Genomic DNA, 16,219 nt, shown 5'->3' with positions numbered 1-16,219 from the left:
TTCTGTAGAGATTTTTGATTTATACAATAATAATCTAATAAATGACACATTCAAAATTACAAGAACAAATAAAATGTAACTATTACAACAATAACAACACTCATCTATACCAATCATAAAACCAACGACAATATAAATAATGATATTTTCTTTCAAATTCTCTTCTTATTTATCTCCAAAGGTGTATACTTGGCTGTTTAATATTATTTATCAATATCTTGTCAGTTTGTATTGCGATCTGCTATAGAGCTCGAATGAGATTTGTATTTTAGGATGTCAACAATACATTAAAACAATATTTGTATTTCGGGATGTCAATGTGACCTCAAGACAAGATTTATATTTGGGGATGGCAATGATACACCAAGACAAGGTTTGTATTTCGGGATGTCAATGTGACCTCAAGACAAGATTTATATTTGGGGTTGCCAATGAGACATTGAGACAAGATTTATATTTGGAGATATCAAGAAAATATTTGTATTTGGGGATGCCAATGAGATATCAAGTCAATATTTATATTTCGGGATGTCAATGTGACTTCAGTCAAGACAAGATTTATATTTGGGGATGTCAATGTGACCTCGAAACAAGATTTATATTTGGGGATGCCAATGTGACCTCGAGGCAAGGTTTATATTTAGGGATGTCAATTTGACCTCAAGACATGATTTATATTTCGGGATGTCAATTTGACCTCAAGACAGGATTTATATTTCGGGTGGTCAATGTGACCTCAAGACAAGATTTATATTTCGGGATGTCAATGTGACCTCAAGACAGGATTTATATTTCGGGATGTCAATGTGACCTCAAGACAAGATTTATATTTCGGGATGTCAATATGACCTCAAGACAGGATTTGTATTTTAGATGTCAATGTGACCTCAAAACAAGATTTATATTTCGGGATGTCAATGTGACCTCACGACAAGATTTATGTTTCGGGATGTCAATGTGACCTCAAGACAAGATTTATATTTCGGGATGTCAATTTGACCTCAAGACAGGATTTATATTTCGGGATGTCAATGTGACCTCAAGACAAGATTTATATTTCGGGATGTCAATGTGACCTCAAGACAGGATTTATATTTCGGGATGTCAATGTGACCTCAAAACAAAATTTGTATTTTGGATGTCAATGTGACCTCACGACAAGATTTATATTTCGGGATGTCAATGTGACCTCAAGACAAGATTTATATTTCGGGATGTCAATGTGACCTCAAGACAGGATTTATATTTCGGGATGTCAATGTGACCTCAAGACAAGATTTATATTTCGTGATGTCAATATGACCTCAAGACAGGATTTGTATTTTGGATGTCAATGTGACCTCAAGACAAGATTTATACTTCGGGATGTCAATGTGACCTCACGACAAGATTTATATTTGGGGATCAAGACAAACCAAGATAAGATTTGTATTTTGGATGTCAATGTGACCTCAAGACAATATTTTATATTTTGGATGTCAATGTGACCTCAAGTCAAGATTTGTATTTTGGGATGCCAATGAGACATCAAGACAAGATTTGTATTTTGGGATGCCAATGAGACACCAAGACAAGATTTGTATTTTGGATGTCAATGTGACCTCAAGAAAAAAATTGTATTTGGGGATGTCAATGTGACCTCAAGACAAGATTTGTATTTGGGGATGTCAATGTGACCTCAAGACAAGATTTGTATTTGGGGATGTCAATGTGACCTCAAGACAAGATTTGTATTTTGGATGTCAATGTGACCTCAGGACAAGATTTGTATTTTGGATGTCAATGTGACCTCAAAACAAGATTTCTTTTTGGGGATGTCAATTTGACCTCAAGACAAGATTTGTATTTTGGATGCCAATGAGACACCAAGACAAGATTTGTAGTTTGGATGCCAAAGAGACATCAAGACAAGATTTATATTTGGAGATGTCAATGTGACCTCAAGACAAGATTTGTATTTTGGATGCCAATGAGACACCAAGACAAGATTTGTAGTTTGGATGCCAACGAGACAACAAGACAATATTTGTATTTGGAGATGCCAATGAGGCATCAATTCATCGATTAATAACGCACAATCACCAAATAAAATTGAGAATGGAATTGGGGAATGGGTCAATGAGACAATAACCGTACAGAAAAAAGCAAACGGCTATCATATTGCATACTATTCAAAATAGTCCTAAACCAAGACAGGTTGTCAATATGTTTTTTAAAGATCACAATCAATATCAAGGATTTTAATGTATAAAACATTCAAATATGTCTTATCAAATGTTTAAAGTAAAATTTAGAACAAACAGTTATCCCAATTCAGTCAACAGTTCGAATGATGATTTACCTTTTCAATTGTTGTTCCATGTTTTTTTATTATTTCATTTTATATTTTAACTGACTATTATGTATTTAATAATATTTTGCTCACTATTTTTATGTATAGATAACATTTTAGTACTTTTCAAGACAAACTATTCTTTAGGTTTTCATTTACTTCTTGTCAGACAATATATACGAAGGGGATGGGTTTTGTGTGTTGTTAGATCGCTGCTTCGCTGACATTACCCATTCTTCAATATACTAGTAATGCCATGCTACAATGATACACACCTGATACTTTCTTGTTATTTTAAATACTTCTTTTTCCTCCGATCTGCTGGAAAGTGACGAATTCTCTTCAACTGGAAAAATATTTTTTAGCAATTTATCTGAATTTCGGCGACTTTGCCATACAAAACTTTGATTAAACAACTGTAGCGAAAAAAAACATTAAAGGCAAATCTATTTACCAAAGGATATCCAAAAATTTATTCAATTTATTCAATAACTACATGTATTTGTTTGTCTCGATAATTGTTAATTAAGAACGAAATTATTCGGAGATTAGTAATTTTGTCATTCGTATATAATGAACAAAACCATGTGTGTTTGCATTTTTTTCATGTCATTCAAATGTTGAAGAGCAATGTGTCTACCATATCTACTGTAGTTGTGTAAAAACGGAGATATTTTATACTCAGATTTTCTATATACCAATAATGTTGAACCATTTTGATAGACAAAATATGTTTTCTGTTTAATTTGTCTTTATGACTCAATGCATGACATTGTGTGTGTATTCTCGGTACGATTTCCTTCACTGTCCGAGACTCCCATAACAGATCTTTCACGACCATATATCGCAATACTTGATCACCGTAGCATATATCTTGTCACAATATTTTTTTCTCGATAGACCCAATGACTGTTTATATACATGAACACTATATTAGATGAAGAATGTCTGAACGTTATCGACACTGCTGAGGGCACATAACGTGCAGAGTAGCGGTGTGAAAATAAAATTAGAATTAAATAAGCAGTTATATATGAGTAAGTTTAAAATTACCTGCCTTTCTCATTTCTCTAAACGTCCTTTTTGTCAAATGCGCGCGAAAGTAAAACATATTAATACCAAACTTCCCAGTAATAAAAACAACTTCTTTTTGGTGCCCATTTCTGAAATATAAAAAGTAAATTAACTGAACTCGGAGGAAAATTCAAAACGAAAAGTCCAGAATCTAATGGCAAAATCAAAAGCTCAAAGACATCAAATAAATGAACAACAACTGTCATATTACTGACGTGGTAATTTATCTTTTCAAATGAAACAGAATTCTTCTCTTTACATTTGTTTCACAGTTAAAATGGCAACATGTGTATCAAATTTCCTCAAATATACACGACAGCATGATCCCAATATTTCAGTCTACAAAATGAAGAAGTGCCTACGGCCGATTACATTTTGTACTTTGATGAATACTCTAATATCATGCTATTTTGTTTTGTGAGGTGTAAGAGTGCATTACTTTATAACCTTAATTTTGTAAACATTGTGTGGCGTTTTGTTATCGTTTGCCAAACGCTACAAATGTAGAAACAAATACATCGTTTAAACAGTGTTTACTGACCTTGTTTTAAACTTTCAACAATATATGCACAAGTTGTTGGTCAGTAAACAGACTTATTACACGGTTATATTTAAATGTGATCCCTCAACCAACATAGTAATACATATCAAGAATTTACACCGTTTTTTTTCTATTTCATATGTATGAAAGTGTTGCCTATTTTTAAGATTATTACTAACAGTGTTTTGAGATTTTTTGCTGATACTGTTAAAGCATGTACGTCCCTTTCCAGAAGTCTCCCATCTATTGCCTTGATTTAGCAAGTTATTCGTTTATATTTTTGTTGCGTTTATTCGATATTATAGGCACTAAGGCGAAGATTTCACTGTATTGTTTGTCTTTTGCCGATTGTTCCAATGTAGTCTTATAATTTTACTAAAATTTAAGGTTGAAGTTATAAACAAATTTGTACTAACAAACGACGTACGACAAACTGTAGACGTATTTTTAGCGAGTGCAAAGTCTGTTATAGTTTATTCAAACTTTGCTTGAAAACGTATGTTAGAAAAAAATGATCAAAACATGTGCGCGCTTAGTCGTTTGCATCGCTTGTGTTAGAAAGAAATGGCATCATCATTGAAAACATTGTGAGGTTTACTATTCGGCTTTACATGTTATATACAAGTAAGTAAACACAAATTCTTGACATTAGAAAAAGGTTTACTGTATAGTTTTGTTTTTGATTATACAAACCAGAGGCTTAATTATCATACAAGGTTTATTATGTGCAACAACTGAATTCATATAAATATTTTTTAGCCATGGCGTTGTCAGTTTATTTTCGATTTATGAGTTTGACTGTCCCTCTGGTATCTTTCGTCCCTCTTAACTAACGATGCATTATGAATGACAGAAATTGCATCTATTCTCACAATAACGCGTTCGCCCCTACTCGAATATCCTCTGTCATGGTTCTGCTGAGGAAAGGAGGATGTTGGGGTGGGATGGTGGTTAAGAATATAGTACTAGCTTAAAGGGGTGTTGGAATAGGTAAATACTGGTGATTCTTTTATTCGGGAAAATTGTGGAAAATTTGTGTTTTCATTAAGAATTTTGCGTGGTTTGTTAAAGTCTGAATTTAATTCTTCAGGAAATGGATACTTCGTCGAAATTCGTGTCCTCGCTAACACGTTGCCAGTAGACTTAATTTGCGACCATCAAATCCCCAATTGATGCCGTCTTAGCTTAAAATACAATACAGTTATCTCCTAATTGAAATTCACGAGCAAATCGTTTTCTAATGTTATAGTAAGTAAACCCATCATATATACCAGGACTAAAATTTTAAACTTACGCTATACGCACGTTTCGTCATCAAAAGTCTCATCAGTGACGCTCGAATATAAGATTTTTGTTATTATACCAAGTGTATGCAGATCTTCCTAACTTGAACTTATGTTTGTAGTAGGTGAATAGTGGGTAATAATGTAAATTAACGTCGGTTCAAGAATACAGAATTGTAATTACAAATGTCATGCAGAAAGAGCTGTTCTTAAAATGAATTTTCCTTTTTTGTATAGTTTAAAAATCAGAGATTTATATCAGTTCTATACTAGATTATTTAATAAAGGGATTAAACAGGTACCATGCACAGATTATGGAATGCCTTTTTTACCGGAGCACATCATGTGAATCCTGAACTCTTTGATATGGTATATAATACTACTTCTACTATATTAGGAAATTTCATGGTTGCCATCACGATTTGATTGACCATTAAGAAATATTTATTCCACAGATGTTTCTAGACATGCTCCTTTTATCTTACGTTTCCTATAGTTTAGAATAAAATGTGCATCTTTTGAGAGTAGTTTTTTCCAACTTTGCCAAGAAAGGGGAGATTACTTATATGGTAAAGGAGATAACTCAGATAATAGAAACGTCGGTTCAAGAATACAGAATTGTAATTACAAATTTTATAATAGAAAGTGATGTGAATTTACCTATTTTAATATGTAGCAAGATAACAAATTTGGTGATCCCATTTTTTCTTTTTCTTATCTGAAAGCATGTCATATGAGCTATCTTCTCCCATTTTATCTTAAAACTCTATGTTGTAGTTTTGTTTTTATAAAAAAAAAAAAATTGTCCATGCATAATCTATACAAAATCTACCAATTTTGCACAACATGTATAGAGAAAAAAAAAGTCAGATGACCCAATCTTTTATTATATTTTTGAAAAAAAGCATAATAAAAACCTCATTTTGACAGTGATTAAAAACTTCTATGGATTTTAATTAAAACGCCTGAGCCACTTTAATTAACGAAAATCATTGACCGCATATGTTCTGCCTTGTTCTCCAATTAAAAAAATCAGTCATAGATTTTGAAACAATACAAGTCCGCCATAGATTAGGAAATTACAAAACTTGAAATAGAACTTGACAGCTAGACATGTACACCTCATAATAATTCCCTACACCAAATATAGTAGACCTATTGCATACAGTATAAGAAAAAGAGACCAAAGCACAAAAACTTCACTATAACCAAGGTCTGATGACAACTGCCAGATGGCCATGTTCACCTTACAGTCCTTCCATACACCGAATATACTAGACCTATTACTTATAGAATCTGAAATATGGACTTGACCACCAAAACTAAACTTTGTTCACTGATCCATGGAATGAGGTCAAGGTCAGGTGAACAATTTCTGACGAGCATGAGGACCTTGCAAGATACACACATACACAATATAGTAATATGTACTCATAATAAGAGAGAAATTAACATGAAGCAATCAGGTCTTCCATCTTCTAAAATATAAAGCTTTTAAGTAGTTAGCCAACGCCGCCGCCATAGCCGCCGCCGGATCACGATCCCTATGTCGAGTTTTCTGCAACAAAAGTCACAGTCTCGACAAAAAAATCCTAGACGTCAAATAAAAGTCATTTGTATAGTCCAGCCACTTTTTTCATAAAACATATCTTACGATTAAAATTGATCGTAAGTTAGACTGAAATGTTAATAATGACTTTTGAGAAAGTTTTTGTTTGTAAAAAGAGTCTCAGAACCTCAATCTTAATTAACGTGACGAACTAGATCAGAATATGCTATGCATATTGAAAATAGACACCAAAGTGATCGAACTCACTTGTGGAAAGTGTGATAGAATTGTATGCATAAATTTATAGTTACCCATAATAAATCTTCTATCAAGGCATGCTTGTGCACAAATGATATCAAGATACAACAAATTGCATATAGTAGCATTTCTACAATTATGAAGACATTCTTCAAGCGATAAAATGAGCGGAATGTAATTACTGTCACGATACTGGGTCAATTAAACTTAGATGTAACTCTTACTTGACATAGAAAAAATACAGGTATTTGTTTCTAAAAATATGTTTCCATTTATATGTACTTAAAAAATATAACTCATAAGGTATAAAATTGTTTTTCAGAGACAAGTGCTTGTGGAAAAAAGTGTACTCTGACATTTTCATTAGAGTGCTACCGGATTTACATAATACTGGGACTATTGTTATAGTCCTAGCATAAAAAGTAAGGATCTAAAAGGTCTGTCGACTGGGATGAACGGCCAAAAAAATGATGGTTTGTTTTAAAGAGGTCGAAATTTTGACGATGTTTTTTTGAATGGGTTCTTTTAATGTATAGATGGTATGGAACTCACATTACATCGAGCCTTTGGATTTATCATCCCAATTCATTTTTATAAGTTTCCTATTTCTAAAACTTTGAATTTTTTCTTGTCCCAGGAATAGATTAACTAAGCCGTATTTGGCACAACCTTTTGGAAGTTTGGATCCTCAATGCTCTTCAACTTTGTACTTCTTTGGCTTTATAACTAGTTTGAGATGAGCGTCACTGATGAGTCTTATGTAGACGAAACGCGCGTCCGCCGTACTAAATAAACTCATCATGCTAAAGAATTCAAAAAAGTTTAAAATGCCAAATAAAGTACGAAGTTGAAGAGCTTTCAAAACCAAAATTCATAAAAGTTATGCCAAATACAGCTAAGTAGATCTGTGCCTAAGGTAGAAAAGACTTAGTATTTCAAACAATTAAAAAAATTTGTGAACAGTAAATTTATAAATATAAACATATCAATGACAATTCATGTCAGCACAAAAAGTGTTGACTACTGGGCTTGTGATACCCTCGGCAGTGGCATCGACCCAGTGATTGTAAATAAACTCATTATAGATACCAGGACTAAATTATATTCCTGGTACTTTTGATAACTAATTCCGCCGGTCTTTGCTGCATATTCATACATATCGCACAGTTAAACAAATGCACGACAAGCAAAGGTTTTACTGGTGGACGTGAAGAGTCTATAGGTATGACCATAGTTTTATCAAAGACATTCCACTCAATTAACATGAAAGTGAAAGAGTTTCAATTAATAACTGCACCCTTCAATTTTGTGTTGGTCATTACAGATATCAATCTAAAATTTATTGTCACAGTGCACTTACTAATATCACCAAACTAGCTATCACATTTTCAAAACTAATGCATACTGGAGAATAACCCTTATTATCAGTTCATTTGTGAATATTGACATATACATTGGAAGGTTTTTTTTAATAGATAAACTCATCATAGATACCAGGACTAATTTAAGTATATACGCCAGACGCGCAATTCGTCTACAAAAGTATAAGATGGACGAAAAATACCAGAGGGATAGTCAAACTCATAAATCGAAAACTGATAACGCCATGGATAAAAATAAAAAGACAAACAGACAAATAATACTTTAGAAGGCCAAACATAGAAAACTATAAACTCAGCAACACGAACCCCATCACAAACTTGGGGTGATGTAAGGTGAATAAAGCTTCAGTGAACACAGTTACATCCTGATTTGTGCATTGATGCTAGAGGATGAATTGTTACTCATGTTCCAAAGTTTAAAAAAACAACAGGAACTTTATAAATTGTTTTAAATTTTTTCTTTTCATTAAGATATTTTAGTACAGGAAGTAATAATATTCTTGTGTATGTAGTTATTATTCTCATACCTTGTTTAATTTTTCAGCAAGGTAAAGGGTATTTATCCAAAATATCAGTTAAAGCTGGAATTGAATTACAAAGATCTATACCATCTGGCAATACGTTATACAAATACTCAAATTTGTTTATTGGCATGACCCACTATAACGTTTCACAGTATTGTTTGTGATTTCCTGAAATTTATTGGGCAGCATGTTTTCATATAAGCTGATTGGGTACTTTGAATCTGTATTCATTTAGTGGGAACATTTTTGTTACAGTATATTTCTTTTTATTTATGAAACTGTTCCTTTCAAGGATTTGGCTATATTTTTTGGACCTTTTGGATTATAGCTCTTCATCTTTTATATAAGCTTTGGATTTCAAATATTTTGGTCACGAGCATCACTGAAGAGACATATATTGTCGAAATGCGCATCTGGTGCAAGAAAATTGGTACCGTTAATTTTATTAATAAATAGTTCTGTACTTTTGCTGCACTGGTTGTTGTTGTAATACATGTTCTTTACCATTTGTTACTCACTGATAATTATTTTAAAAGAGGAGGATTGAGACAAAAAAAAAAAAAAAAGGTAATCCACACACTACCAATGTCAAACAGTTTATATGACTGCCTGATTGTCTTATGTCACATCTTAATAGTTTTTATTATTCCTAGAAATTTGTGTTGATGATTTATAAAAAGTAGTCTATGTTACAGGTGTAATAATATCATTGTGTTGCAATTTAGGGATAACGTAATGCTTAGGACAATGCAGACATACTTTCACTGTGTACATCATTTTCTACCCTGATTTCCTTGATAGAGGTTTACTGATCACAACGAAGCTATTAGACCAAGAGTCCCAACTATTAAAATTAAAACCATCCCTTCTTAAATTTTACGGACGCCTTCAGGTGTCAGACCACCAATTATAAATCCCTATCTGTTCAACCAAATCTTGCAATTTTCACAGCTTTCTAAAATTTTTACCTTAAGTTTAACTTCATAGAAACCAGGTATATCCTGAATTGCACATGTTTCAGCTTTCTACATGCCAATTTTCAGCATACCTTTAAAGCCTTCTAACAAAATAACTGACCTTTAAATAGAAGTACTCCAAAACAAAAACCTGGTTTTCTGGAAATCTAAAATTAGCATACTACGGAGCGCATTAATCCTCAATTTTTAATGCAAACTCATAGACAAGTAAATTTTGGCTCAAAATGATCTAGATATATTTATCTTTCAACAAATGTTTCATTTCTGCAAATTTGTTTGTTAGTTTAAGTAAACAAGGACATCAAAAGCACTATTTTGTGTCAGAGTAGGTCTACTTTTACATACGTTCTAAATTGGACGGAGTAATTGGTGGTCTGACACCTAAAGAGCAAAAAAAGTTGATCAGAAATCTTTTGTTTTGTTTTTTCTTAATCCTTAGTCAATTTGTAGTAAAAAAATCCTTTCTGAGCATAATGCGACTCATATTACAAATTTCACAGCTCAATTTAAACTGACTGTAATGTAAGCCTTTGATAGAAAATACTTGAAAATCTCATTTTGGACTAGAGGTACATAAACTTTCAATGTCAAGATCAGTTTTTGTTGATTGTTCCTTGTTTGTTCTACTGCTTTAAAGACTTTCCACAATTTTTACAATGAGTTTAGTAAAAAATCAAAGGTATTGAAGAATCAAGGAATATTGACCCCCCTTTTTTACACCTGGTGTCAGTAATGTGAATATAAACTGATCAAAAGTGCAGTTTTGGCCATCTAACTGTTTTATTTACTATCAGTCAATAAAATTTAAGGTATAAAACTTTCATTTGAGATAATAAATGAGATTTTTGTTAGTTTATGCAGTGTTTATATCAGGCTATGTTATCTGCCATATACATGGTATGCTGCAATGATATAAGGGGTAAAAATCAAATAATTTCATTAAATCTTCATGACAACAATTTTTTTTGGGGTAGTAATCAACCTATGTTTTAATGTTTAACACCACAGAAACAACTTACTGTGCATTTATAACAATTTATAACATTTTTTATATGAAAGCATATTGTCAGGGTGGAAAAGCTAAAAATAGCACAAATTCAGGTTTACGGCTCCAAATTTGCAATATGTGACTTTTTACCCCCAAGAAGATTAAAATGTGGCTACTACTATTTCAAATAATCAGTTAAGACCAAAAAATCAATTGTTTTCTGAATTTTGGGTTTCACCGCATTTCTCTTAAAGGTGTCAGACCACCAATTATAAATCCCTATCTGTTCAACCAAATTTTGCAATTTTCACAGCTTTCTAAAATTTTTACCTTAAGTTTAACTTCATAGAAACCAGGTATATCCTGAATTGTACATGTTTCAGCTTTCTACATGCCAATTTTCAGCATACCTTTAAAGCCTTCTAACAAAATAACTGACCTTTAAATAGAAGTACTCCAAAACAAAAACCTGGTTTTCTGGAAATCTAAAATTAGCATACTATGGAGCGCATTAATCCTCAATTTTTAATGCAAACTCATAGACAAGTAAATTTTGGCTCAAAATGATCTAGATATATTTATCTTTCAACAAAAGTTTCATTTCTGCAAATTTGTTTGTTAGTTTAAGTAAACAAGGACATCAAAAGCACTATTTTGTGTCAGAGTAGGTCTACTTTTACATACGTTCTAAATTGGACGGAGTAATTGGTGGTCTGACACCTTCACGAGTTGGTTGACCGTTATGAAATATCTGTTGCACAGAAGATAGCGGACATGTCCCTAATGATGTTTATACAATCCCGTCCTCTTTTCTCGATTGTGACCTACCGAATGAGACCTATAACAAAGTGTACACTAACATGTTTTGGTGGGAATCATGTTGCATAATCTTTAGTTTTCTATGTTGTGTTTTGTGTTCTTTGTTTGTCTATTCCGTTTTTAGTCATGGCTATGTCGGTTTATTTTCGACTTTTTGAACTGATTAAAAGATTATGTCTTCGTCATATGACATCTGCTTGAAAAATCTAACCTCAGACTGAATCTGAATGATAACTATTAAAACCTAGGTCTATGTATTAAGTAAAATACCGGAAAATTAAATACGCGGGTTATTCGGTGAGCACCACTTTTTTTGGTGTTAGTTATTCAGAGACAGAAAATATTACTAGTTGTTTCTAAAAGCATGTTAAGTGAAATACGAAAAATCTTAAAATTTTTCTCTGGATATTGTATCTTATCTTGATCATAATCATGCTTCTGTCCAAAGTTCATAAATTCCATAAAGGTTTGATAAATTTTATTGGTGTATAGAAAACTTTTAAAAAAAAAAACAAGACTGAACGTACATGTAGACGCCGACGAAGGAATATATAACAGACAAAAATCATTTGAAAAGGGCTTCACTCATCTGATCGAAAAAAGGACTAAAGTAACTAACAAAAACAAAGACACGAAGAACATACATAAGAGTTTTCTCAAACTAGTTACAAGCTCATAACAACTGATAAAACAAAAAAATCATGTATCTTGGACTAAAATATCAATCAGTTCACACCTAATAGATTTTGTGTCAAGATGTTATTAGATGTTGAAGACTTGACATAGTGCAATGCTAAAATATAGGTATCGACAGATTGTAGGACCGCAAATTTACATTATTATCTGTATAAAATACATATGTAGTATTTAGTTGAGTGGGTATTATTTAAATTGATAATCAAATTAATATTTTTCTACCGATAAACACTTTTTTTCAAAGATGTAATTGATTTGGAAGCCTCTAGAATAAGTTTCTTTAAAGGATCGATGAGTTTATGCGGATCGTTTGTAAAATATTTTTGTCTGTCAAATTCGAAAGTCCTCAATACAATATTTTCTTTAAAAGTTGACAACCATCTACGAGTAAATATAACCATTGCAAAATGAAGTTTTAACAATATAAACTTGAATGGGTTTATTACATAAATATAAATGTATACAATCAGTATGATCTCCCTAGTAACGAAATACAGGCTTGTAGATACATTTCCACCAACCTTCAGCAGTTTTGAATTTGGCACTTAATGGAAGCGTGCTCGTGCGCATAGAATAGTATTCTCATTAGATTGAGTTCTAGACTTGCTTGTATGTTCTTTCTTAAGTGTTTTTACTTGTTAAATTATCAATGGCCGAATTCGGAAAGGCAAATAAAGTAAAATCTTTTTTGTAAATTCTTCGTATAGCTGCTAAATATTTTGTTGGTATATGGGAGTAATATTTCTTTGTAACCTTTGTTGTTGTCTTGCCTTTTTTATAGAACAAAGCTCGTCTTGGAAATTTAACTCCTTTGGCGCCAATATATTGGAGAAAATCAGCAGACTCCGTTTTTAAGTTATCGAACATCCCTATATAATCGTAGTTGATCGTACACGGAGCGCATACATTCCAGAATGTTGCCCAGTGGAAATTGTGATTCTTAGTCATAGTTATATATTTTAGAAATTCTAAGAAAGTAACATTGTCTCCTCTTTTCTTCTCACGCTTTGTAGCATTGTGTCTAAATTTTGATATAATTTGGGTACCATAAGTTTTATGGAATTGATTACTGTTCACGAATTTACTTCTGTATGCTGATAATATTCGTTCAAACGGGTTGCGAACAAAAACTACTTTTGTATAGTTTTTTAATCGAAAATCGATTTCATTCTTGTTGTAATGTTGCAATGTTTTATAATGTTTGTACATTCTATAAAACACGGCACGATTGGTTAGTGTTTGTAATCTTTTGTCTGTAAATTTTCCCGATAATTGTAAAAATATCCTTCTCCATGATGTAGAAGATACTTTTGGAATCAAGCACATCATGAAACGATACTTATCGCTCACAATGATACGACCTAAGACGTGCTTAGGTAAAGCATGTACCGATCTTCGTTTTTTCTCGAATTTGTTACATTTTCTTTGCATGTGGTCAAATCTTTTTCTGATTTCCACTTTAAACTTATTAAAGTCCAATGTTGAATTATAGCAGTGCTGAAATGAAAGTTTAATAAAGATATTTTAAAGCAATCAAAGTCTTCCAAATTGGGTATCATCTTAAAGGGTAGCATGAATATGTTCAAATTAAAGACGAAACTTTATGTATACTCATCCAAGCTCTTACGGATATGTTGTGTTTGAAATCCAAAAGAAGCGTTTAGAATTATATAATCATAATAGTTTAATTGATGACACATTTAATATGACAAATACAATTAAAATGTCGCTATTAAAACAATAACAACATCATATATAACGATCTTAAAAACAACGGCAATCTTAGAAATGATCTTCTAAGTTGTTTCGATCTACAAAAATATATACTTTGCAGGTATACAACCACTTGTTCATAGCCCATTGTTTCTATAATAAATTCTGCAACTTCAAGCAGTAATGGCTACTTTGCCTTAAGTTCAAATAAAGTGGCGTATCAAGTTAACTTACCTTTAATTGCATATTAGAGTGTACTGGTTCCCATAAGAATGATAGTACAAAAACAGGTACTACTGATCTGAACAATGGGACAATTGTGCCCTCCAATTAAAATTTCATATACATGTACTTCTTTATCATTCAAAAGAAGCTTTCATCATGGGTTCTAAAGTGATCCGAAGTCCCCAAGCTTTCATTTGATTTATATATGTTCAAAATATGTACTACCTGTCTATGTTCTTTTCGACCGGGCCTGAATAAGTGGTTCTATACCTTGTAGTGTATTATATTAATCTTATCAGTCTGTATCAAGATGCTTTATAGATCAAAGAAGATTTGTATTTGGGGATGCTAATGAGACATCAAAACAAGATTTGTATTTGGGGATGCCATTGAGACAACAAGACAAGATTTGTATTTGGGGATGCCAATGAGACTTCAAGACAAGGTTTGTATTATGGGATGCCAATGAGACATCAAGACAAGCTTTGTATTTGTGGGTGCCAATGAGACTTCAAGACAATATTGGTATTTGGGGATGTCAATGAGACATCAAGACAATATTTGTATTTGGTTTGTCAATGCGACATGAAGAAAAGATTTGTATTTGGGATTGTCAATAAGACATCAAGACAATATTTGTATTTGAGGATGTCAATAAGACATCAAGACAATATTTGTATTTGTGGGTGCCAATGAGACTTCAAGACAATATTTGTATTTGGGGTGTCAATGAGACATCAAGACAATATTTGTATTTGGTTTGTCAATGCGACATGAAGAAAAGATTTGTATTTGGGATTGTCAATAAGACATCAAGACAATATTTGTATTTGAGGATGTCAATAAGACATCAAGACAATATTTGTATTTGTGGGTGCCAATGAGACTTCAAGACAATATTTGTATTTGGGGATGTCAATGAGACATCAAGACAATATTTGTATTTGAGGATGCCAATGAGACTTCAAGACAATATTTGTATTTGGGGATGTCAATAAGACATCAAGACAATATTTGTATTTGAGGATGCTAATGAGACATCAAGACAATATTTGTATTTGTGGGTGCCAATGAGACTTCAAGACAATATTTGTATTTGGGGATGCCAATGAGACATCAAGACAATATTTGTATTTGGGGTTGTCAATAAGACATCAAGACAATATTTGTATTTGGGGTTATCAATAAGACATGAAGACAATATTTGTATTTGTGGGTGCCAATAGGACATCAAGACAATATTGGTATTTGGGGTTGTCAATAAGACATCAAGACAATATTTGTATTTGGGGTTGTCAATAAGACATCAAGACAATATTTGTATTTGGGGATGCCAATGAGACATCAAGACAATATTTGTATTTGGGATGCCATTGAGACATTAAGACAAGATTTGTATTTGGAGATGCCAATGAGACATTCAGACAAGATTTGAATTTTGGGGTGCCAATGAGACAACAAGACAAGATTTGAATTTGGGGGTGCCAATGAGACAACAATACAAGATTTGTATTTGGGGATGTCAATGAGACATCAAGACAAGATTTGTATTTTGGGATGCCATTGAGACATTAAGACAAGATTTGTATTTGGAGATGCCAATGAGACATTCAGACAAGATTTGAATTTGGGGGTGCCAATCAGACAACAAGACAAGATTTGAATTTGGGGGTGCCAATGAGACAACAAGACAAGATTTGTATTTGGGGATGTCAATGAGACATCAAGACAAGGTTTGTATTTGAGGATGCCAATGTGACCTCAAGACAAGATTTGTATTTGGAGATTCCAATGAGACTTCAAGACAAGATTTGTATTTGGGGATGTCAATGTGACCTCAAGACAAGGTTTGTATTTG

General features: G+C 32.5%; 1 protein-coding gene across 1 annotated transcript; it reads right to left on the bottom strand.

Annotated features, from left to right (window-relative positions):
• Positions 1-13,044: 13,044 nt before the first annotated feature.
• LOC134705669 (carbohydrate sulfotransferase 11-like) lies at positions 13,045-14,382 on the bottom strand. Its single transcript, XM_063564389.1, has 2 exons — positions 14,371-14,382; positions 13,045-13,920 (listed from the first exon to the last, which is right to left on the bottom strand). Exons 1-2 carry the CDS (start codon positions 14,380-14,382, stop codon positions 13,045-13,047), a joined length of 888 nt encoding a protein of 295 aa, XP_063420459.1.
• Between the last annotated feature and the right edge of the window lie 1,837 nt (positions 14,383-16,219).

This window comes from Mytilus trossulus, chromosome 2, assembly GCF_036588685.1.
Source record: "Mytilus trossulus isolate FHL-02 chromosome 2, PNRI_Mtr1.1.1.hap1, whole genome shotgun sequence".
Classification (NCBI taxonomy): Eukaryota; Metazoa; Mollusca; class Bivalvia; order Mytilida; family Mytilidae; genus Mytilus; species Mytilus trossulus.
Note: the sequence above shows the minus strand (reverse complement) of the source record. Positions and strands in the feature narration are given on the sequence as shown.